Source organism: Acinonyx jubatus, chromosome D4, assembly GCF_027475565.1.
Source record: "Acinonyx jubatus isolate Ajub_Pintada_27869175 chromosome D4, VMU_Ajub_asm_v1.0, whole genome shotgun sequence".
NCBI lineage: Eukaryota > Metazoa > Chordata > Mammalia > Carnivora > Felidae > Acinonyx > Acinonyx jubatus.
In genome coordinates, this window is record NC_069391.1 from 2,342,410 (window position 1) to 2,367,204 (window position 24,795).

The 24,795-nt window shown below is 58.6% G+C and overlaps 1 protein-coding gene across 2 annotated transcripts in view; it reads right to left on the minus strand.

Annotated features, from left to right (window-relative positions):
• Positions 1-14,549, minus strand: part of FAM163B (family with sequence similarity 163 member B) — a 28,451-nt gene extending 13,902 nt beyond the window's left edge. The window contains exon 1 of one of the 2 annotated variants that reach the window (XM_027051683.2): positions 12,703-13,005. Coding sequence is in view for 1 of the 2 variants with exons in the window: in XM_053204402.1 (XP_053060377.1) it covers positions 14,176-14,180 (5 nt within the window). In the remaining variant the exon portion in view is untranslated. Of the gene's footprint in view, positions 1-12,702; positions 13,006-14,175 lie in introns of those variants that run through there. The other variant, XM_053204402.1, reaches the window with a different exon arrangement.
• Between the last annotated feature and the right edge of the window lie 10,246 nt (positions 14,550-24,795).

Genomic DNA, 24,795 nt, shown 5'->3' on the forward strand with positions numbered 1-24,795 from the left:
GCTCCCAGCCCAGGGTGCTCAGTGAGAGCTTCCAAAGAGATAAGTGGGGACCTCGGGGGCGAGGTGGGGGCCGGGGGACCGGGGGGCATTTCTAAGAGTATGCCAACAGGTGTCGTTGTGATTATTTTTTAACAACGCGAGCCCCTGCACGGAGACTGCCCCGTGTTCACTTTCCTACCCGTGTCTCATGTCTGCACGTTCGGAGCCATGGTTCGCCTTTGCAGACGCCCCCCCCCCCCCCCACTACAGCCAAGAATCCCCCTGGAACTCAGGCCTGAGCGTGACTCTCCTGGTCTAGGCCCCAAACATCTGCGTGTCCCTGGCCCTCCGAGCTGGTCTCTGATTTTCTTCCTCAGCTCTGCATTTTCTATTGCTGCCATGCTTCGTAAGCCAGTCTGCCTGAGAGGTTTGTTCCCTGGGCCTCCCGACCACAAAATGCACGGTCTTGCCTCTGAGCCTTTGCTGGTGCCATTCCACGCGCCTTGAACTCCCTTCCAGTTCTGCTTATTGAAACCCCTGGCTATTGGTCAGCAGGCTCCTTGAGTAAGCCCTTCCTGCCATGGACACAGCTCCCCCGTCTGGGATCTAGTGGCCCTCCCTGTCCCTACTCTGTGCTTGGCGTCGATCATTTATCAACAATTCAGCTGCAAATATTTATTAAGCTCCTACTGCATCCCGGTTTCTGCTCTGCGTCTCTCCGCCTTTGAAACAGCAAGTGCAAAGGCCCAGGGGCAGGCAGAGCAAGCTGGGCTCCAGGAGCCGGAGCACAGGAGCAGCAGGAGGAAGTGGCACAGGGTCGGCAGAGACCAGGCTGCACAGCAGGGTCCGTCTGCATCTGAACAGGCTTCACGGAGCATTACTGCTTGTCTCCTCACGGCTTCAATTTCATGCCCCCTCCCTCCTGAAATGCCTTCTAGGTTCGTCATCCCTCACCTTTGGATGTGCGTCAAGTCTACCTGGGTTGAGAGAGAACCATCGGAAAGGATTCTAGAGAACGCTGCTCGGCGCTCCCGCGGGTCCAGAGGGAGGCCCTGCTCCCACCTGTCGTACCTCCCGGAGCACTGGCCACAGAGCTCAGAAGGGCTGGGACTGGGTGCTGCTCCGGTCCTGCCCGACAGGCCCAAAAGCTGGAGCTGAACGAATCGAAGCGTTTCCAAGTAACAGCCACAGCCCGGAACAAAGCTCACGAGTCCGCACAGGGGTGTGGCTCCCAACCAGCTGGGAAGTTACCTGGCCTGCCAAGAAGCCAACGATGCGATCCATAACGGGGAGAGAAGTCAGGCCGTGGAAACTAACCCAGAAACGGCACAGATGACAGAATTAGGAGGTGAGGACATCGAAAGCGTTACGACCGCTGTCGCCCCCGTGGTCAGAACGCCGGAGGAGAAACTGGGCACGTGAAGCAGAAACACAGACGACGTTAGAGAGAACCGAACCGAATTTCTAGAGATTAGCGATTTCTCAGGTGAGAAATACGCCACGCGGGAGTAACATCAGAGTCGATGCTGCGGGAGAAGGGGGCTTGGGGGCCCAGGTAGAAACAGCCAATGAAACAGCAAAGAGACAAACCCCCGACGGAGGAAGCGGGGCTCCGGGGGGAGGATCGGAGCCCCCAGAGGAAAGCGGGCGCAGAGAGGTGACTCATGAGAAGAAATGTTGGTGGAAACTTGGATCCCAGGCCCTCCACAAACCGGAAACCCAAGAAACATGAGGGAAGCCGTGCCGAGGAACGTTCTAATAAAATCGTCCAAAACCAGCGATACGGTGAACATCGAAGACAGAGGAAAAGGCACGTGAGGAACAACGGAGGCACGCACAGACTGCGGTGGAAACGGTGAACGCCAGGAGACAGCTGGCAGCGGGTTTACAGAAGGGGGAACACCAACCTAGAATTTTCTATCCAGCAAAACTCTTCCCGAAATTAACACGAGAGTGGCATTAGTATCGTCTCCTCTTCTCGACGACAGAGTCCTGGAGGGCAGGATCACAGCTTGGCTCCTCGCCAGGGCACGCTGCTTGGCTCTATTGCTGGAAGATCCTTCTCATTGGGTTTGGGTCTCCAGCGGCCCCATCTGTGCACCGGTTGGGGAATCGTGTGGGAAGGACTCTGTTCTATGGGAGTTGGGTGGAATCTGGCTCGTTTTGGGGGAGGCCCAGGTGGAGGGAGCAGCGGCCCTTCGGGGGCTCTCCCCACGGGGGACCCCAACTTCCTGGACCCGAGCCCTGCAGAGTGAGCTCAGGGGGTGGGAGGTGCGGGGCGCCTTCTGTTATGACCGCCTTGCGCCTTGTATTGACCTCGCCCATCCCCACAGGAGTGTAAAAAGCAAAAAAGAAATCTGCTTGATGTTTTAAAAAAACAACAAACCAAATATATACATATGTTTTAGCTGTTCACAAGGTTACAGCAGTTTCCATGGCTACAGCTGTAAGCTGCGTGCGGGGAGGTAAGGAGGTGGGCTCTCCTTAACCCAACAGATTGGGGCACTTGGACAGTTTCTGCCGGGGACCCAGGCGCCTGGCCGCCGGACCGGAGGGAGGGACGGATGGAGGGAGGGAGGAAGTGCGCAAGAAATGTCAGCTGTCTCCCTGCGCCCCCGGGGACCCGTTGCAGTGGCGACTCAGAATAGACCACTTGTGTCCTGACGGCTCCCTGCAGTCTGAGTTTTCAGGTACAGACGGCGTCTCCCCAGAGAGCGGCCCCGTGAGTGAGGAAGACAAGAGTCCTCACGCTCCTTCACAGGTGGGCACCGAGGTCACTCAGGAAAGCAGGTCGGAGAAGTGACCCACTGGGCTGCTGCCTAGGACAGCACAGGACTCCTTCCCGTGTCACGGCCTCAGGCTACCTGCACGCACCGGCGGCCTGCAATTCCCGCCCTGGCCAGGATGGCCCAGAGCAGCCGGTGGGGCTGGTGCCAGCCGTGCCCTAACGAATCCAGGCAGTACCTCCTCACCCCAGAGCTGTGTGTGTGCATGTGCGTGCACGACATGTTTATGTGTATGCGCGTGCATGTGCGCGCGCCCATGTGTTTGTGCGGACATGCGTGCATGTGCGCGCGCCCATGTGTTTGTGCACGCGCACGCATGTGCGTGCCCATGTGTGCGTATACGCGTGCATGTGCGCGCGCCCATGTGTTTGTGCGCACGCGCCCATGTGTTTGTGCGTACACACGTGCATGTGTGTCCAAGTGTGTGTGCATACGCGCGTGCATGTGTGCGCCCATACGTTTGTGCGCACGTGCGTGCATGTGCGTGTCCAGGTGTGTGTGCGCGCAGCGCACATGCACACCCATGTGTGTGCGCGTACGCGCGTGCATGTGCACGCCCACGTGTTTGTGTGTATGCATGTGCATGTGTTTGTGTAGGCATGCGTGTGTCTATGCACAGGTGTGCATGTCTGTGTGTATATGTGTGTGTGTGTTGTACGTGTGTGTGTGCGCGTGTGTTGTTAACCTTAAAAATAAAATAGCCAGTTATTTCACCAGCAAAGTGGGTTTATTTGGGAATAGCAAAGAATCGAATTAGGGAAACTTAGGGTTTTTCCGGAGCTCGCCTGTCCTAAACTGTAGTTCTCTGCTAGTTCTTTTTTTAAAAAAATTTTTTAACGTTTATTTGTTTTTGAGACAGAGAGAGACAGAGCATGAACGGGGGAGGGTCAGAGAGAGAGGGAGACACAGAATCCGAAGCAGGCTCCAGGCTCCGAGCTGTCAGCACAGAGCCCGACGTGGGGCTTGAACCCACGGACCGCGAGATCATGACCTGAGCTGAAGTCGGCCGCCCAACCGACTGAGCCACCCAGGCGCCCCTCTGCTATTTCTTAATAAACTTGTGTGTGTGCATCTACATGTATGTATATGTGTGTGTACACACCATGTGCATGTATATGCATGTCTATGCACCCATATATGTATGTATAAGTGTATGCAGCGTGCGTATTTATATCCACATGTGTGCCTATGTGCGCGTGTATACATGTATATGGCATGTGCATTTATATCTGCCTGTGTGCCTATGTATGTGGTGCTGATGGTGAAGGAACAGCAGGTGAGAACCGGCAAAGGTGAGTTGAGAAACCTGGAGGTTCCAGAGGGACTGGCTGGACGGTCCAGCAGCTGGTGAGGGGGGGAGGTTGGGCTGTGAGCTGCCACCATCCGTCTGGGCACTCCCCTTGGAGTTCAGATGCCCCCAGGGGACTTGGCACCTACCAGGGAGCCCCCCTGGATCCCTGCCTTGGTCTAAGGTCAGTGCAGCTCATTTGAGACAGGCCCACCTTCTGCGCTGGGGGCTCCAGGCAGGGTCTGGAGCTGGGTGGGGAACCAGGGGGCAGGACGACGGGGCGGACGGCCAGGGCACTACTGGAGCCTGGGAGGAGGGTCCAGACAAGGTGGTAGAATGGTGGACTCCCAGGGACTTAGAGCCACGCGGCTCAGAGTCTCAGAGAATCAGAATATCTGAACAAGAGTCCCCCGCTTCTCCCCGTACACCGGGAAGGGACTTTGGACGTTACCCGGTCTAATCACCGGCTCAAGGAACAAAGGGACTTTCCCTCTTGAAATCACAGTTCATCCAAGACAGCCTGAGCGGTGGGATACACACCCTTAGGGGATGGGGGAGGGTGGGACCCCCTCGGCTCCGGGCCACACTCCAGGGTTCGCCTTCTCCCCGGGCGTCACCCCAAGTTCTCTCCAAGTACAAGCCTCGGGGAGCCCGAGGCGGCCCCACCTGTCTGGGCGCACGGACGGATCCTGGGGGCAGAGGCCTCAACAAACGGCCGCTGTCAACCTGGTTGGCCCCACCCCCACCCCCACCCATTTCTTGGTGCCTCTGACATAGTTTCACGGGCTCAAGTGCCCCGGGGCACGGCCACAAGCTCGCCCTGGGCCCGTCTGGCACCTCTGCTCTCCGCAAGGCTCTGCCAGCTCGGCGGCCGCCGTGACTCCGTTGTCAACTTCTGGGGACAACTCTGCCGCCCTGAGCAGTCCTTGGCGGCCCAGGCTTCAGCAAAGACCCTGCCCGGAGCGGTTTGTTCCCCATCAACTTTCCTTTTTAAGAAAATTGGGCTCAGCCATTTTTAAGTGAGTGTAGGCGTGTTGTTGAAAGGGCCCGTCTTGCAGATTGAATGATTTTTAAAAACCCGGAGGCCTGGCCGGGAGCTGGGGCCTGGCCTGGGTGACCCAGCAGCCCTGGAACCACCTCGCCCGACACTGGAAATCAGCAGGTGCCGCACGGAGCAGACCCTGTTCACCTCCCAAACTGCTTCGCAACTGGCTGCACTCTGGCCACGCTGGCTCACTTCCCGTTTCTGGAACGTTCTGAGTCTTCCTCCCGGAGGAGGCTCTGAGTGTTTGGAGGGGAGACGCTGGTGGGGAAATAGATGTCATCTGTGGCTCCAAACATGGGGTGTCTCAGTCCGGGGAGAGGTCAGGGAGAAGCCACGGCGGCCCCTGGCAGACAAGGTGGGGGCGTCAGAATGGCACAAAAGCTCCCAGCCATCCGGTAAATGTCTACCAAGTGCTCCCATCCATGTGCCCGGCACTGTGCCTGGTTCTGGGCGCACTGGTGGACAGCATCCACAGGTGCGCTCCTCAAGGGGGCCCCCCAGCCTGTGTGCTGACGGAGACCAGCCAGGAAGACCCAAAGGGCCAGTGTCACAGTGGGCCCAAGGGCGTGTCATGGGGCTGAACCTCCCGGGAGGTGACGTGGGGTCAGGGACACGTTCCTGAAGCACACCGTGGCCAATGAGATCTGCTCTTCAGGCAGAGAGGGGAGCAGGCGGGACTGCCCTCCCTCCCCCCCCCAGAAGGAAGGTTCTGGGCATGTTCCAGAACGGGAAGTAAGCCACCATGCGGGAGCCCAGTGGGGGCGGACAGGCCAGTGAGGAGGTCGGGGGCTTCGCAGGGTCTGTGGCAGGCAGGGCCTTCTAGGCTGCAGCCGGGGTCCGTGCTCTGTCTTCAGCTGGGACGGGATCGAAGCAGGGTTCCGACCCCCAGCTGCACAGATGACCGGGAACCCAAGTTCCATCACAGGTGCTACTCAACAGGCCCTCAGAGACCCCAGAATCTAGCACCAGGCCCCCTCTGTCGTGCTCCTACCGGGCATCCGGGGTCTTACACGGGGGTGAAGAACCCTCACCACCACCCTGCGAGAGGGGCACAGCTATCTGATTTCTGTGGACCAGGAACGTAGGGCACAGAGAGGGCTCACCAGCCCGGAGGAGCCTGCGCTGGCGGCTGGGCAGAGTCGCGGGGTCCTAACCCTTGTGCCTGTTCAGAGCATCCCACAGATTCTGCAGCCATGCTGGACCCCTACCCGTTCACTCCCACGCCTCCCTCTTGCCCTCGGGTCTCACGTTCAACAGTGGGGATGATCCCAGAGAGAAAAGGGTGGACGCGGAAAAACAAGACAGCCCAGCGGCAATAAAACCTACCACAAAAGTGATTATTCAGGACGCTGCATCGCAAAACAAAAATTGTCCTTTTGAAGCAGAACTCTGTTTAGTAATTAGAGGGAACTCTCGTGTGGGAAGTTCCATGAAGGTAAAATTAAAGTTGCCTATATTTTTAATTTTGTAAATGGGTTCGCACTGAGCCAGGAGCCTTCTGTATAATGAGGGTTTTAACCAAACAAAAACTCTAAGCACAGGTAAACACCAGAAGTTCGCAATTTGACGATGTTACCAAGAAGTTGCTGTTTTTTTTCTGCGAAATATTCGACTTTTTTTCCCCCCCATCCTCCTTTGAACCAAAATTGGATCATCATATCCTGGAATCAGCCCTTTCAAAAGCCATTGCTGGTTTTGCAATGTTTCAAGGGGAGACCCTGCCAGCAAAAGACATGTGGGTCCTTCCCTAAGCCAGCTGGGTCTGCCGGCTTCTGGGAGCAGCGGGGGGCAGACGCCCTGCAGAGAGAAAGGGCTTCTGGACTAGGCGCTTGCCTTGGAATCTGAAAAATGAGCATCTTTGCTGTAGGAAGGTTCCCGAAGGTATCGAGTCAGTGCATTTGCCAACAGCAAGTGGAGGAACTGGGAAAACAGGGAGTAAATGTGACATTCCAACACCGCGAGGCAAGGCCTCTGACAAGTGTCAGGGACACACTAATGATGCGTCCCAGCCTCCTCCTACGCCCTGGGACACACGCTCCTGTGCTCCCAGCAGCCTGGCCAAAATAACCTGAGCCAGCGCTAGGGGGATGTGCTGGCAGGAAGCACAAAGCCAGAGCCGGCTGGCACCCTGGAGTTGAGGCAGGGCCGTGGGGCCGTGGCGGGGGCTCGGCCGCGGGTCCCTCGCGTGTCTTACTGGGGCGGCGGGGAGCTTTTTTGAGCCTGGCAGAGAGACCAGAGCATGAATGCCGACCTCAATCACAACAGATTTGAGGCTCCAAGCCAATGGGATCACCAGAAAGTGGCCAGCTGGTTCCCCCCACCCTTATAGGGCACGGACTACTGGACACGGTCGGGGTATCTTCTGTGAGTCACTGATTACCAAAGTCAACAGAGAGGCATCTTGCGTCCCAGGGATGGCAGAAATGCCCCGTCTCCCCCGGCAGGCTTGCTCCTCCCCACTCCATACTCCTTCCGGGCTTAGCTCAAGTTCCACTTCCAGGAAGCCCTCCCAGACTGCTCTGACCCATGGGGTATCTTCCTCTGAATCTGGGATGCCTGCTGCCTCACATCCGTGTCACAATCCATCGGGAGGTGCTTTGCCCAGCTCTCTCATTCTAGTCACAAGTGTGCACTCCCCCCCTGAAGTCCCCCCCCCCCCACCGAGATCCTTCCCTGCTGGGATCACACCAGCGAATGAATCAATAAAACTACGCGGCACAACCCAAAACCCAGGATGACCCACATGCCTGCTCACTAACACGGGGCCAGGTAAACACGAGAAAACGGGTGCTGATGCGGGGAGAGGGTCCAGATCTGCCGACAAAAGAACAGGGAGGAACACAGGTCAAGGAGCCCCTGGGTGATGGATCCCCGGGGGCCCGGCCTGGGGGTGGGTCGCAGCAGGGAAGCCCCGGGCTTATATTTTGTGAAAAACAAACAAACAAGCAAAGGGATGGCTTGACTTGTCTTTTACAGCCAGCACCAATTTATTTCATTTCAAAATCCCTTTAGCATATTAAAATTTAACATATCTTAGCTAAATACGTAAGCCTGCAGGAGACAGTCACCTGCGATGGCTTTCCGCCGCTGTTTTTGTGCACAGAATGTTTTCTAGAACAGCGTGTCTGCAACTTCACTGAGCACAGGGATCGCCCGGGGAGCCTGTTAAACCAGGAGGTCTGGAGGGGGTCTGAGGGTCTGTGCTCCCAGCAAGTCCCCAGCGACGCGAGGCTCCTGGCACCCACCCCGGGGAGTACAGTTCCAAGTGCAAGTTTGGACGGGGTGCACGACCAAGTACAGCAGATGACGATAAGTAATAAGAAATAATAATAATAATGAAGGAGGGAGGACTGTTGTTCCCCAGGGATCCCTGCCGCCAGAGGGCCCCACTGGCCAGGGCAGCCCGGGAGTGCCCCAAGGGTCACCTCTGCCACTGCTGGGGCATGAGGAAACTGTGGACCAGGTCGGGAAGAACCCAGATGCAGGTGACGGTCAGGGAGCCAGGGTGGCCCCAAGGCCAGTCTGCCCTGAGCCCACTCTGTGGCTGAGCCAGGAAACGAGCACCCACGGGGGCTGCCCCGGGGGTGGACCTGGCCTGGAAGAGAGGTTTCTGTTAGCGCTGAACAGTGCCCGCAACCCCCTCCCCGGTCAGCCAGCTGAGATGCAACCTAGCACATCCTTCGAGGTGGATGTTAACATTGTCACCGAGCAACCCAAGGCCCAGAGAGGCCGAGTCACCTCACTAGGGACACTCAGCATGGACAGAAACACGGCTCTGGTCAGCCCAACGGCCACGCTCTCCTCCACTCGACCACACCACCAGGGAATGGGGCGAACGAGGCGGCAGCCCCCGAAGCCTGGCTTGCCATAAGGCCACCACCCAGGCCCCTGGCCAGCCTCCACGTGGGCCTCTCGGCTGGCCCAGGCTTCTCCCGCCTCTGCCACCTGGGAAAGCCGAGCACGGGGGTACAGGTGGCTGGCTAGACCAGGGCGGGGCCCAGTCCCGTGGGAACCCCTCGAGGTGGGCGGGGACCGTGTGCAGGGGACAGGCGGTAACATGGAGCCAGGCTGTGACGCCATGCTGCTCCTGGAACAGGAAAGTCTTCCTCGAGGCCCCCGGGGCTGCCTCCTCACCACTTAGGCGCGGCCCATCCTGCCTGTCCGGCCACACCCGGGTCTCCGGCCCGGTCCCGTGTAGAGCAGAGCCCTGTGACAGGTAGGTGTTCAGTCCCGGGCCTCTCCCACCACCCAGCACACTGTCTCCTCGCCCCTCCCTCCGAGGGATGGTCATTTCTGCCCACTTCTCACTCCCCTGGTCCAGGCCTCCATCGTTTCCCTTCTGGCTGGACGCAGTGGCCTCCTCCAGAGCCTTCCTGCCTCCAGCCTCACCCTCTCCACGTAGCCCATCGTGCCGCAGCCCGAGAACATTCTCTAAAGGCTACATCTGGCCGTGTTCCTCCCAGGCTCCCGACGTCTGTGGTTTCTGGGGATCTCTGGAGAAACCCACCCCCGGAAGCAGGGCTTACAAGCCTCGCCTGATGGGCCACAGCCCAGAAGATCCCACAGCCAGGAAGCAGCAGGCTTGACTCAGACCCGGGGCAAGGTGGTCAGTCCCCCTAGAATTCTTCCTGCAGCGCTTTCCACCCTCAGAGGGCCCCCAGCCGGGGGTGGGGCTGGGCCAAGCCTGGGGGAGGGCTCGCCAGCTCGAGCCTGCTTAGGGAGGGGACCTGATTCCAAAGGGAACAAAGAGCTTTGCAAAGAGAAACAAGAGTGTCCGCACCAGGAGCCTCTCCGCGCGGCAATGGAAGGACAGGAGCTGGCAGACGCTGAAGATGCCGGGCTTGTCAAACCCCCTTTGGAGCAAATCCGAAGGGACCGAGACACCGCAAGGAAAACCAGTACCAGGGGGAGAGCAAAGCCAGGCTGAGAAGCCCCCGGTCGCGCTGGTCTCCGTGGAGCAGACCCCGGGCTGAGCCTGGGGGCGTCCCCTGCCTCGGGGGGGGGGGGGAGCCCAGATTCACAGCTGCCGCCCTGTGCTGGCGGGGAAGGCAGGAGCGCCCTCAGTTTTGCACACGAGGAGGCTGACCGATTTGCCCACGGTCGCCCAGGATCCGTGCTCTCTGCCACACAAGCTGCCTCTTACTGATGTACAGACGCAGACTGGCTACTTTGCAGAGAGTGGCCGGGCCAGGAGCTGCCGGGAGGACGGGAGCGGGGCTCTTTTGCCACCGTGACTTGCCTCCTGCCCGAACTCAGATGCAATTTACAGAGATGTAATGACTCTCCCCCCGCAGCCCTGCCTGCTCCCTCACCCCTTCTGAGTGCTGCAACTATTCCTCGCTGGATGTCGAGGCCATCGCTCTGCGGAGCGGATCCGTGGAGCCCAGGGGCCTCTCTGCGGGACTGGGTCCCTGCCATGTAGCCTCCGGGCCGGCCGGGCCATATGGCTCACCCAGAACCGGCACCAGGAGTCAGCGATTTAGAGCCGGCCCCCAAACATGCAAGGCTGGGCCGATCACTTGAGTGGGGGGCTTGGGTTCAGATTTGCCCCGAGATTTCAAAATTCCTCTGTGCTCCCTCAATACTGCAGCTCCTCCCAGCCTCACACGCTCACTTTGGGGCCTCGATGAACAGAGTGGTCATGGCCCATCAGGGGCATGGCATGAGCCACCCCATCATCTCACAGATGAGAGACTGAGGTCTGGAGAGGGAAGATGACTTGCCCAAGGTCACCCCGAAAGGTGGACACAACTGGGCAGATGAGCCTTGGCTCCACGAGCTGTGCCCACCTTTCCCCGAGCGCCCTTACTCCTGTTTGACGATTGTGCTGGTGTAAGCAATGCGCGTCTGGGAGCTCGAGGCCTCGGAGGCTGGGAAGGGCTCTGTGGTGGACGCCCTCCCCTCTTCCCCTGGAGAGGCTAGGGTGGAAAAGCTGGAACATTTCCATAGCCAGCGCTCTCAGCAGAGAGTGCCAGAGAGCTCCAGAAAGACCAGCCGATGGTCCCCAGAGCTCCCCACGTCCGTCCCCATGCACCCCGAAGGCACTGAGGCCGGGAGAGCCTGTGGGTGGGTCCTTCCCAGACACCCCCAAACACTTCGGGAGACCAGTTCGTTCCAAGCTTTCCAAGGGAATCGGGACCAGTCAGCCCCTCTGGAAGTTCAGGTGGCAGGGAGACCAGAAGTCAGGAGGATCCAGGGCACAAGGCTCACCCTGGGTTTTTTTCACCCCGTCACGCAGGTGCCCAACAGCCGCGCCAGATGAAAACAGGAAGAAAACCCCAGCTTGCCTGAGCCCCAGCCTCAGGAGCGAGATGGACTTGTCCCGAGTTCCCAGCACCCCAGCTCTTCCGAAAGCTTACGGTCAGTGCACAAAGAATTAAAGTCAGTCCCTCCCCTCGGCCCAGGAAGCGCCGGTGCCACCTGCTTGGGTAAGAAGAGGTCTCTGGTCGTTTGGGCTCCATTGTCAGTGCCACTGGCAGAGGCGGCTGGATGCCGTCCTAGCGAGCGCAAACCTTCGGGGGTTGGAAGTCCTCACCGCACCTGGAAGCCTCCCCCCGCCCCTTCCCGCCCCAGGAGCCTGGCCTGGCCTGAGCAGAGGGGAGTGCCAGGGAAAGGCTGGCAGGTCGTCCCCTCTGGCTCTCCTGAGCTCTAGCTTCCCGAGGAACGTGAAAGGAGGGCAGGCTGGGGCTAAGGCCTCTGGGACACCCTCTTATCTTCAAGAAGGGTCAATGAACTTGACCCTTGAGACTGTCCTCACAGAGTGTTGGGGCTGAGATGCACACTGGCAGGGCTCTTAGTGCCCACACGGCCCTCGGCCTTGGGAGCACAGGACACTGGGTGGGATGACGTGGCAGAGCTGGGAGGGTGGGCAGGCAGTCTCTCCTGGAGTTTTGGTGTTTGGAGTCTTTTTATTCCTGGCTGGGAAAACCCAAAGGCCAGCCCAGTGCTCCTGTCCCCCGTTTAAGCTGAGATTTCAAACAGACAAAGGTGGGTGGGCGTGCGGCCGGTGGCTGTGACCGAGGCCGGTGGCCGTGACCGAGGTCAGCACCACCACTTACTGGCTGTGTGACCTTGGACAAGCGACCAAACTTCCCTGAGCCTCAGTTTCCTCCTCTGTCAAACAGAGCCAGTGCCCCTCTCTGATGGGTGTTGGGTGAATTGGATGAATGATTACACAGGTCAGGTGCCAAGCACGGTGTCTCGTCCAAGGCAAGTCTCACTGAAAGGTCTCGGCTCCTGGCACCACAGAGAACAGAGGCCAGGCTCCTCTCGGAAACTTTCTCTCCCCGATTTCCTTCATGCCCAGGCCAAGAGAGAGACCAGGCGTCCCTTGGCACCGTGGGTCCCCACCTCCCTCCCTGCCTCGCTGCCCACCTGGGTCTCCATTCACAGTCCACAGCCTCCTCCCCAGGGGCGCACGTTCAGGGCCGATGGAGATGGGACGGGTGGTGTGGCCCGGCAGCTGCGTGGGGCAGGGACCTGGCTGCACACTGCCCGGCAGGCTGCAGCGGGCGCCCCAGCCTTCGTGGGCACTGAGCCGGGGCTTCCCTGCCTGCGTCCCCCGTGGCCTCGGCCCCCTCGCCCCGCGACCGCTCGGCCCTTACCTTGAACCATGGGAACGGCGCTGCCCCCGGCCGGCCGAGGACTTGGGCGCACGTGACGGGGCGGTCCGGCGTCTGGCGTCTGTCCCGGGCAGGGCGCAGCTAGCGGCGGCCGCTCCTGCCCAGGCCACGGCTGCGGCGCCTGCTGGGGCCGGGCGGGCGAGGCGGGCGCTGGGGAGGCCCGGAGGCCCGCGGGAGGCGACTGCGTGCCCGGGCGGGAGCCCCCTGCCAGCTCCGGCTGCGGTCACGGCTCCGGACGCGCAGGCTGGCTCCCAGCGAGCGGCACGCGCGGTTCCAGCCCAGTCCCGGGCGCGGGGCGCGCGCTGGCGGGAGGGCGCGCGCACGAGCCGGCGGGGAGCGCGCCGCCGGCCCCGCGCGCGCCGCCGTCGGGGGCTGCGGGGAGCGGTTCGGGAGCTGTCCCTGGTGCTGACCGCTCCTCCGCTACGGGCCCAGGCCGCGGGACCTCCCGCCCCCCACCCCCACCCGCCCGGCGCCCCGCGGGGCTCCCGTGGCTCTGCGCCTGCTTTCTGGGATTGGGAGTCGGGCTGAAGCTGCTGCTGCTTGTCAACAGTGCGACCTTGGGGCAAGTTCCTGACTCGGGGAGTCTCTCTGGCTCTCACCTGTGAAAGGCGCCGTAGCGGTGCCTGCAAGGTTGGTCTGAGAATGCAGTTCAACCAGGTCCAGGGGCCTGGCACACAGTGGGGGCTCAGTAAACTCTGAGCCCCTTTTTCATGGTTTGTTTCCATTCTCATGGTGGGCAACCGCCAAGCTAGGGAGAAAGGGCGGTGCCTGTCCTGCTCTGGGGCCTGGTGGCTGCCCTTGGATCTCTCAGGGCATCCACAGAGGAAGGGAGCAGACTCCTGCTTTGGGACCACAAAGCACAGATTTGGGACCAATGGCTGCACGCTGAAGCAGGACAGACTGGGCTGCTTCCTTCCTGGCATGAGGTCCCTCCACCTGAAGGGAGTGCTCCAAGAGGCAGCGAGTGACCTCTGTCCCTGCAGATAGACACTCAAGAGGAGGCCGAAGCCATGGGGACCCCGAGCCGAGAGAGAGGTCTGAAACTAAATATCACTAAAGAATATGTAAGGCACTAAGAACCGTGCCTGGCTCATTGAAAACGTAATACGACCGTTTGCTTCTCCAACTCTTAAGTTCTTTAGAAGACTCTATATCTTGGTAGGAAAAACCTGTTACTTCACTCCTGTTCTAGAGATGGGAATACTGGGGACACATAGAGGGGGTGGAGGGACCTGCTTGGAGTCCACTCCCACCTTACAGATGGGCTGAGGAGAGAGAGATAAGCACCGGGCTCAGAGCCACCCCACAGGACCGAGAAGGTGAGTATTTACAAGCCAGATAGACAGGCTCCAGATGTCCAGCCTCCTGCCTCACCCTGTCAGGTTCCCTAGGAAGGGTCACTGCCTAATTTCCCCAAACTGTTCAAGCCACTTTGACTCTGGAGCGTTTCCTTACCTCATTCCTCTTAACTAATGGAAAGAGCTGGTGCCTGCCCCGTGAATGTCGAATATCTCCGTCCCTTCCGAGCAGGATAATTGAACATCACCCGCCTCGCTTCCTAAGTGATCAGGGGCAGTGCTTGATTCATTAATTAACTGTGTACAGTACCTGCTTCCACCAGGCACTGACTTCATGGTAAACATCACTCATTATGTGCTCAGTACGTCCCCGACACAAGGCTACACACGTTGCCCGCATTGTCTCATTGAAATCTTCTCAACAATCCAGTGAGATGACTTTGCAGGTGAAGATTGGAGACTCAAGAGCAGCAGACCGGAGCTGGCTTAGACTGAATCCTAAAGACATGTTCCTCATACCCTCCTCCCAGATTTTCGATGTGCTCCCAACCTAGGAAAAAATATGGAAACATTAATAGAAATTCCATATGAGGAGGGGGGGGAGAGAGAGACAGAAAGAGATGTATACCGGCCAGCCAATCAGTGCCTGAGGAGTCAGCCTAGGAATCCTTTAAATCGACATTTTCCGTCAAAATCCCCATTAGACAACTGAGCCACCTTTTTTTTCTTTTTCTTTTTTTTTAATTTCAGGATTGCTTAGATCTCGGCGAACATGTGCCAAGAATTTTAAAAGGAGCATCACTGCCAAACTCTCTTCACCAGCCGGCTCCAATGCCTTGCCACTCCTGCCCCCCGTCTTCTCTTCATTCACACTCGGCAGAATTTCCCAGCTGTGGGTCTGGAAGCTGCTGACCTCGTGAAGCAGGGGTTTCCTTCCCAAGCTCTGCAGAGGTGGGCTCCCGGGGCCTGTGATGAGGCGCTCCGAGCCCGTTTTGCTTCATCCACGACTGAATGCTCCCCACAACGTATAAAGTAGACACACTTCTTACTCACGCGTTGTCGGTGGTGGAAGAGGCGCGAAGCAACTTCCCGACGGTTGCATGGGCCGCGAGAAGGTGGCTGCAGTGAGCGGATTTCACTTGGATGCTGACGCTCGATGGTCCCCACCGAACTCGCTCTTAAAACCGTGACCTGGTTTTAAGCAACAACCCTTTTTCCAAAAATAAAAATGGGGGGGGGGGCGTGAGGAGCCACTGGTCTGACTTTATAGAAACAACCCACCATCAGGTTCGCTTAAATGGCAAATTCTCCTGACGCGTGCATGCAGGCAAAAAACAAAACAGAACAAAACAAAACCCATTTGAGCTACACATGGTTCTGTCAGTTTGGCCAGAAATGGTCCTGGGGGCGGGAGGCACGGCTCAGTGCCACCTCACTGTCGCTCCTTCCTCTTCCATATGCTTTCGGTTGCACGGCAACTTCAGTTTATGGCGGCTACTATGTCCCCATCACTAGCATCTCTCTCCCGGCACAGAGCTTCGTGGCTCTAACTCAGATCCAACAGATGGCCGAGTTGGTTGCAAAAGCCCCAACACATTGGAACATAGATGGCAGTTTATGAGGGTTCGTTTCCCACTGAGGGAAAATGGAGCTTTTGTCAGATCAGCCCCATGCTGTCAAGACATGACCTTCCTACCCATTTGCTTCTCGGGGGGGGCAGGGCGGATGGCTTGCAGGGGAGGGGCCGTGATGACCACTGCCCGTTTCTCTCTACGCAGTCACTGACTTGACGTATAGGAACTAATTACGCGGGTGACTGCAGGGGCCTCGACCCTCCGACCGCAGCCCCGCACCCAAGACGGTCACATAACCATCCGGATGGAGTGCATTACGTCCTGGGAGGCAGAGGATATGTGCCCAGCCGCGGCTTCTCACCCGAGTCTCATCCAGCTGAGAGGGAGGGGAGCCAAGCGCTCCAGGAGTGAGGACTCGGCCAATTCCCTTTCTGGGAACCCTCAAGAGGGAGTGAGCTCCCCGTCTCCAGACGTGTCCAAGCAGCAGCTGGCCGTTCACTAACTGCGGAGTCGAGCTGGCCAAGCAGGCCCCCGGCGGGGGGGACCCCTCCAGCCTCGGAAGTCTCTGGAGTCTTAGAAGGGAGGGCCGATGGCAGCTTGGGGTGGGCACCCCACTGCCCGGCCCCCGTTTCAGCTGCCCGGTGGATCTCGGGCCACCAAAGGGGGCCCCATGTTGAGCCTTCCAAGTTCTTTCCCCAAATGGGCACTGGGGCAAATGACCGAAAGGGGCCGCTGTTTCCTCCAGCGGGTACTTAGGGAAATTGCCGGGGGCTTCGGGCAATTACTAAATTAACCTTAGTTTGGTCTTTGGAGCGTTTTCTTTTCCCGGCCTGCGCTCCTGAGGGGTTCTTCCACTGACTGAATGGGCTCTGTGGCGGGTCCACTTATGTCACTGAACCTGTGTCTACCCAATTCCAAAATATCCATCCAGGTCAAGCCCATTTAGAGAATAGGTTTTTTTTTTTTTTTTGAGAGATGATCCAGGCCATGACATTGCGATTATTTTGTGATGTTGGCTGGGCAGAATACACTCGCGTTCTAGATCAAGGGCTTTGGGTTGGGTGTCTTTGGGACGTGACCAGGAGCAGAACAAGGCATCAGAGCGTGCAGGGGAGAGCAGGAGTGAGAGGATGAGACAACCGTGTGTGCAGAGGGCCGGGCGCGGGCGGGGTGGGGGTGCCGGGGGGTGCTTGGGCGCACACGGCGGTGTTTCCATTGCCCTGGTTTGAAAAGACAGCCTTGTCTGTTTGAACAGAAATTACCAGTGGTTTTCAGTTACCGCAACATTCTACAACGTTGTGACAGCAAGCTTGATGAGCTCGTTCTTCAGCAATCTTCGAGGATGATGGGTGGGGACGAGGTGATGCCGAGCGAGGTGCTGGGGAGCAGTCAAGGATCCCTTGGGGCCCCTCCGGTGAATCACAGTTCATCCCGACGAGCTCTCATGACCTCACCTCCTCTTTCCCGGCCAGCTTGGGCTGCGCGTGCCTGCACTCATTCATTCACTCACGTGCCGCGCACTGTGGGTGCAGAAAGGCCCCGCTGTCGGGGAGCTCGGACCGAGTGAGGGTTCAGAGCCGGATGAGACAGGGCTCCCTGGGCCGGGTGGGGCTGGATCCAGGACTGCACTCCCCGTGGCCGACATCTGTGGCGTGCTGATTGTCACGTGGCTCTCCTGACAGCCCTGGGAGTCGAGGACCATTCTCTCATTTTACCCGTGTGGCCCGAGAAGGACCGGAGCACTTTGGCCATTGCTGTCCTATCAGTTGCATCTCTGCCACCAGCCCCTGACGCCCTGGCTGACGGTGGCAGGTTTGGATTGGGGGCCAGGAGGAGGGAGGCTGTGGGAGGAGGGGAAGGAAGGAACAGTAGGGTCAGGTGTGGGGAGGCAGGATGAGCGGGGCAGACCAAGGACGGGAACAGTGCCCCAAGGTCGAAGGGCGCAGGGGTGAGGTGTGGGATGCCGAGGCCTTGCTGCTGCACCCCTCCACACGCACACGTCTGGCGGCCTGAGGTGGCTCAAGAGCCTCGGCTGGGGTCTGTGCTCCAGGAGATGACTGCTGCTGCCCCCTGTGGTAACACGACCCGGAGACGCCATGGCACTTTCGTAGCCCCCCGAGGAAGCACGGAGGACGACCTTCAGCCTCGGGCTCCCCCACGCTGTCCCTCTCTTCCTAGCACCTGTGCAGGGTCTCCATGGTCCTGAGTCTCGGGCACCGTCTCCCCCGTTGGCTCCCACATCCCCTGCGTCTCTGCTCTGGGATAGAAGAGCCATGGGGGCAGACGTTCGTCCCTTCCGCTCTCCACTGTCCCCCCGGCACCAGCCTCAGTGGGAAGGCATTAGCCCGAGGCTCTGTGCTGGTCCTGGATTTCTCGCCCCCTCTCCCCCGGACGACGGGCGGCCAGAGGCCCGGCCTCCCTCTGCTCCTCGCGCCCCACTGGAGACCACTGGCCACGCGATTTCTCCTGTGGGACCAACAAGGAAACTGAGGCAATGAAGTGCAAGTGACCGGCCTGGATGCAGAGTTAATGAGTGACTCGGGGGTGACTCGTGCCCAGAGCCGGTCCCCACAGGGCCTGCTGGGAAGAAAGGGCAGAGCCTGTCTGAGCCCGTCAGCCCTGGGGACGCATGGACCACCACAAGACCCCCGAGCCCACCCCACACTCGCCCGGAGCCCCTCCGCTGCAGGAGCGGCCAGACTGTCCCCTGGATGGGGTGCAAGCTTGGCCACCAGCGCCAGCCCGGCCCGCCCTCCCGCCGCAGGCTGTCAGCCTAGCCAGCTCTGGCACTGTCTGCGCCCAAGCTCTCATCCTCCCAGCCTTTGCACACGCTGGTCTCTGCCCGAGACGCCCCTTCTGCCCGTCACCATCTGGCGAACTCCTACGCACCCCACAAGGCCCGGGCTCAAGTGGGGCAGCCTCCAGGACCCCAGGGGGGTCAGAGCCCTTATGTCTTCTGTGCTCACACGACTCTTTGGTCAAAAGTCTAACCTTGCCTTCTCTGTAATCGCTTAACTCCATGTGAGCATGAGCACCTCATGCCTGGAGGCCGAGTGAGTTGGCCTCATTTATTGAGCGCCTACTGTATGCAGTAGCGATGGGTGCTGGGACGCAGGGGTGCGTAGGACAGGCCCAGCCTTTCTCTCTCAGGACCGATGTCCTAATGGGTCTGCTGTTGTCTCCTCCACGTGCCCGGGGTTCAGCCCGCAGTTGAGGCTGGTCCAGAGTTTGGACCTGGGGATGCGGATCTGGTGCGGGCAGAGCAGTGGAGAGACGAGGGCTTGGAGGTGGGCAGAACTGGGCTCGATCCTGGCCCTGCTCACCGGGTGGGCGAATACGGCTGAGCCTCAGTTTCCCCACGTGTGGTTCCGAGCCACCCAGATCTGCTTATCCCCCAGGACGAGGGTGGGATGACCCTCGGCTTGCCTGGGTGAGGCTGGCAGCAAGGGCCGAACCTTCTGGCCTGGGGCCTGGGTGCTGGCCTTGGGAGCCCCAGGCCCACTGGCTTCCCCCCATCCTGGGCGGCTGGGGCCTTGGTAAGACAGGCTCCCTACCTCCAATGGAGTCTGGAGAGGGGCTGGCATTTACCAGCGGCCCCTGCCTGTGGCAGCCGCCCACTGACCGCCCCATGGACCCCACAGCCCTGCCCGGGAGGCCTTCCCTCCTCCCCTGGGCTTTGGAGAGGACTTTGCATTCTCTGCCTTTCCCTTGGCAGCAGTCTGGCTCGCGAGGCTGTGGGGAGCACGTCGGGGGGAGCGTTTGCACGCGCCCCCAAACCAGGGCCCACGGACGCGTGCTCCCAGCCCAGGCCTGCCGCTCTGCCACTCGTCTCCTCTGCTATAGGAAACGCAGCAGGGAGGGGAGGACCAGCCACTAACCCGCCCTCCACGTGACCCCCACCCCCACCCCCGGTCCTGTCGTTGGCCCCCGTCACTCCGAAACAGGGTCAGCCTTGTCTGGAGGTATGAGCCCTCGGTGTTGGTGGTCCCCCACCCCCCCGCCCACCCGTACCCCCTTCCCCACAGCCCAGGGTGCTTGGTGGCTCCTGTATGGGGAGCCACTGTCCCTGCTGTAAACCCATAATCCCACACAAGTGGACTTGCCCTTCCCAGCACTGGGCTGGCCTCTCCCACTGCACCATTTTCCTTTGCTTTTGCTCTGTTTCGTCTTGATGAGAAGCTTGGGGGTAGTCACGTCACCGCGGGACAAACAGAACAGTGGCTTGCTTCCCCATAGGGGACTTTTTGAGACTCCCGTGTTTGTGAGCCGTCCCTCCACTGGGAGCCTTGTCCAGACTTGCTGGGGCTGACTGTGGTTTCCTCCCCCTGAAACCCGGGTCTGAGGACCCCGCCACACAGGTGGTGGCGTGTGGCTCTCGAGAGGGGTGACAAGGCCGTGTGTAAGACGTGGGTGGACGTCTGCCTCGGGCCTCTGTGCCCTCCAGCTTCCCAACAGGCATGGCCCAGAAGGGGAGTGGGGGTCTCCACATCCCTGGCTCCCCCGCTTTAGGGCCACATCAGGCGGGGTTGGGTCTCCCCGGGCCACGTACCCTCTCCTCTGACTCCCTTCTCCTGGGGCCTCACCCCCTCAGGCCAGGGTGAGGGAACGGCACCTGCTCACTGCACCTTGTGCTCCCTTGTGGCTCCCTTTCCTCACTTGCCCACTTCTCCATCAAAGCCCCTCTACTAAAAGCCTCCTTGAGCATCATCAGGTGAGTGACCCTGCCTGATGTGCTCTCCTCCCCGCCGTGGGGATAGGTTCTGTCTCCCTGCAGCCTCACGGCATGGGGGTCCGTCATCTGGTCCATTTCCCCCCACTTGTATCTCATTGGGTGACTGTGTTTTCCCAGCTGCTGGGGAGGTTGAGAGCCCCCTCATACGCCCGCTCCCATCACCTGCCTGTTCCCCCATTTCCGAGTCTTCGTGTCTTGACGCTGATGTGTAGACACTCTTTATGTGCTCATCTGTTTCGTGGGGTGCAAAGACTTTCTTCCAGGCTGGTGTCTTCACCTTGGCTTAGGTAGGGTCCGTCATCGAGCTGGGGCCGCTGGCTTTTAGGGGCCAGACCTGCCAGGCTTTCATGGCAGGGCTCCTGAGAGGCTCAAACAAGTAGACGAGGGGCGCCTGGGTGGCTCATTCAGTTGAGCGTCCAACTTTGGCTCAGATCGTGATCTCACAGTTCGTGGGTTGGAGCCCCGCGTCGGGCTCTGCGCTGACAGCTCGGAGCCTGGGGCCCGCTTCGGATTCTGCGTCTCCCTCTCTCTCTGCCCCTCCCCTGTTGTCTCTCACTCTGTCGCTCTCAAAAATAAACATTAAAAAATCAAAAGAAAAAAGCAGACGAGATTTTCCATACCATTTGTGCCGTTTTCATTTTGTGTTTAATTTTTAACCCATCTAGGATTTTTGTGGCTATGAGCCACAGGTTTACCTGTTTGTGTTTTTATTTTGTTTTGACACTCGGATAACCAGTGGTCACTGGCTCTCTATCCAAGTGAAAATTGCATCGTTCCAGATATGCAGGGGTCTGTTCCCGGAGCTTCTGCTGCGCTATGATCCACATGCCTATCAGGTCACCAACGTGTGACAGAGGCGACTTGGACAGCTCCGGGGAACCGTGCTACCTCTCCGTGTCCTTTTGTCAGGCTGCCAACATTTCCTTGAGTATTTCTCCTCTTCTGAATGATCTGTATTATCGACCTGTGAGATTGGGAATCGTTTGGGGGCCCTAACGAAGACTGGGTTGAATTGTAGATGACCTGGAAGAAACCCAACCCCTGGACCAGTAGACCAGAGCAGCAGAGACGCTAGGACCAAACAGCCGGGGTTCAAATCCCAGCTCTGCCACTCCCTGGCTGTGTGCCCTTGGACAAGTTGCTTGACTTCTCTGGGCTTCAGCTCCTTCACCTGGAAAACGAGGTAACAGGAACGCCAATACCGCTCCAAGGGTTGGTCCAAAAAAATAAATGAGCTAAGATCATGAAAAAAGCATACGTGAAATCAGACATCATCTTTTTTAAGGTGAATCATTATTGTGTTGACTACCAGGAGGGGATGGAGGGATGCTGCCATTGAAACTTTGAGACGCCCTTGATTGTTTCAGGGACGTTTGAAGATGGGAGACGTGTTTATTAGAATCAATATGGTAGACTGCTGTCTTTACAACATTCTAACGTCTCCCAGCAAGGGGGCTGGTTTTTATCTTCATTGATTTAGATTTTCCTTTTTTTTCTCTTGCGGTAAAACTTTATAATATTCTTCATATAGGCTCTTCAGGGCCTTCAGTACATTTTGGGGGGGGGGGGTAAAGGGATCTTGAGGCCACAAAGTTTGAGAACCAGAGCTCTGCATTCTTAGAGAGGCAGGGAAAGCTTGGGATAGTCAGAACGGATGCTGGAAAAGCAGCTGATTGGAGTCAGCGGCTCTTGCTGATTGAAAAGAAATGGGGAGAATCTTGCTAACCCATCGGAGGGCATTTAACACCCGTCTTCGGCCGGCGCCCTGCTCATTGGGAAGCACAAGAAGCTCTCCCGGGGACAAGCTGAGCGTCCCTGTGCGGCTGCATCCCCCGTGGCCAGCTGGCCTGGCGAGTCCGCTGGACAGAAACGGAAATAAAAGACGCAGATATCGAACCAGAAGAGGCTGAGCGGGTGACTGCTCCCTGACACTTGGAAAATTCCACTCGGTAAATCCAAGTGAACCCGGGGAAGATTTATTAAGACAATTAGGCGTTTGACAAGGTGGCCAGTGACAAAATAAACATTGTGGGGGGGGGAAAAAAAATCAATGTTTTTGTACCCGTTACCATAACCCAATTATACGTGTGATGAGAAACTGTGTTCACTGGAGGAGAGGCCGGGGGGCTTCCCCGAAACTGTGATATTTCTTTATTTTGCGAAAGCACAGCAAATGTGGGAGATCTGAGCGGTGAGCACATGGGCATTTGTAACGTCATTCTCTGTGCCTTTCTCGTGTTTGAACCTGTCCCAACGCAAAGACGATAATCGATCCCATTCCTCGTGACAACGAAACCTCCCAGGCTTCATTCCGCGTCCTATCGGATTTTATGTCCCCATCTTTTCTGCCGGCCCGTCTTTCTCTTCCTCGGGTTAAGATTTTTGTTTGCTCTGGTTGAGTAACTTGAGTTCAGGCTCTCAGAAAGGGGAGTGGTGGTGAAATCCCTGAGTCCTTGAACATCTGAAGGGTTTTCTTTGCTCTCAAACCAGGATGCCCAGTTCGGGATGGTAGACTGAATTAATGCCTTCTCTCTGAACTTGGAAGGAGAGTCCCGCATCTCGTGCCCGCTCGCGCCGCTATTAGAAGGCGCGGGGACCTGGCTCACGCCCGTCCACATCGGGTGGGGGTGTCCCTCCCATTCTCACCGTTGCTCCTGGCGCCTGCGTTCTGTTCTCTCCAGGAGCATCGGAACCTTCGCTCTGCTTCTGCTGACCTGGAAATGGGCCATCGTGCGACTGGAACAGGCCTGGGTTCATTTGCTCTGCTCGGCACCTGGAGAGTTCTTGGAGCCAACGACGGGTGTCCTTCTGTGGCCCTGGGTCTTTCTCTGGCCACTCTCTTCCCTCCATCCCCACTGTGCCATTTTAGGGAACATCCATCGGATGGCCGAGGGGCGTCTGGAGCTGTCCCCAGGTCCCCAACTTCTGCCTCGTGTTTTCCATGACTTTGCCCTTTAGGACGAATCCTTTGCACGGCCCCTGGCCCCATCTTCCAGTGTGCTGATTTGCTCTTCAGATGTCTCCTCTCCGCTTCCAGCCCATCTATTTTAAATTTCCGAGATCTCTAATTAGTTCTTTTATATAAAAGCCCATTCTTGCTTCACGGATCCGATAACCCCTCTTATCTCTCTAAAGGTAGTAATTATACGTCTTTTAAAGGCTCCTCTGTTGACTCGATCACAGCGCTCCCCGGTGTCAGGGCTCCTGTTTCTGAGATGACGGCTCTCTTTTCTGGGGTTGCTTTGTCTCACATGCCTGGTCATGTGGGCAGTGTGCCTATTTCTGCACTGAAGTCCCCGTTCGTCTGTCCGCCGCGGCTGTGTCTGTTTCTGAGGCTCTGACGGAGATGGGGAGGTCCGCGCACCCAGGCGCGGTGGGCGGAGAAATGCTCCCGTGGGCTGGGGGCCTCTAGCTTCACTGAGCTCTGTGGTGTCCTGGTCTCCGTCCTGGTGTGGTGACCACCCCCCGCTTGGACCTGGGGACTCAGGGACTCTCTGCTGTCCACGGCGGCAGGAGACGAGTACCCTGACCACTGCCCCGCCCCACCGCTGTGCCTTATCTCCCTGGCTCGGGATGGAGGGGGGTGGCCTCCAGCCACGTCTGCAGCCACCCAAGCTGGGCATCTTGGGGGACGTGGTTCCCCCCGATTTGGTTTCTTTGAGTCTTTTTCTGTGATTCCTACAGAATTCTGATGCTCTGAAAAGACTCCTTATTTACAGCCAATTTTATTATGCTTTTTTTTTTTTCTTTTAAAAACATTCTTCTGACACCTGGTAGGATTTGGGGGATGACATATTTAGTTACCCATTTGGCTGAGGGCCCCGGTATGTTATAAAACACCCCTGAAGCGCGTGTCCGCCCCGGATGCCCAGCAGACCCCTCTCCAGGGCAGTGGAGGCCCCCCCGGGACGGTCCGGCACGAGCACCAGCTACCTACACACGCAGCGTCTCTTTTCTGCGGATGAGCCTTTCAGACCGAGACTAAAATTTGCGTCCGCCCGGCATTCTGAGGTTGCACAACAGAAAATAACCAAAACGCTCAAGCCGCAGGGCCTTCCTCTGAGCAAAGGATGCTGACCTCCCTCCTGACGGAGGCTCTGGCCCCCCTGGACCTCCTTTGCCCCTTAAGGTCCGTTGGTCTTGGTTCCCAAAGACTGGCCTCCATGCAGAGCTGTGGTCAGTGCCAGCCAAGGGGGCGACCACATCAGCCCCCGGGGGAGACTGACCCCGGGGACTCCGCAGGCCCCTGGAACGGACCTAGCGCCCTGAGCGGTGACCATACCGTGACATCAGCCATCCCAGTGCCGTGGGACTTCGGACGCAGACCTGTTGTCCAGGAACGACGCAGGCCTTTGGTAGTGACACCCTGCACAAAGCCAGTCCTTCCGCTCCAGATACTGACCAAGCGCCACCAAAAGACGTCCCCCCGCCCCGCGCGCCCTCCAGCTCACACGGCCCCCTTGCCTCCCAC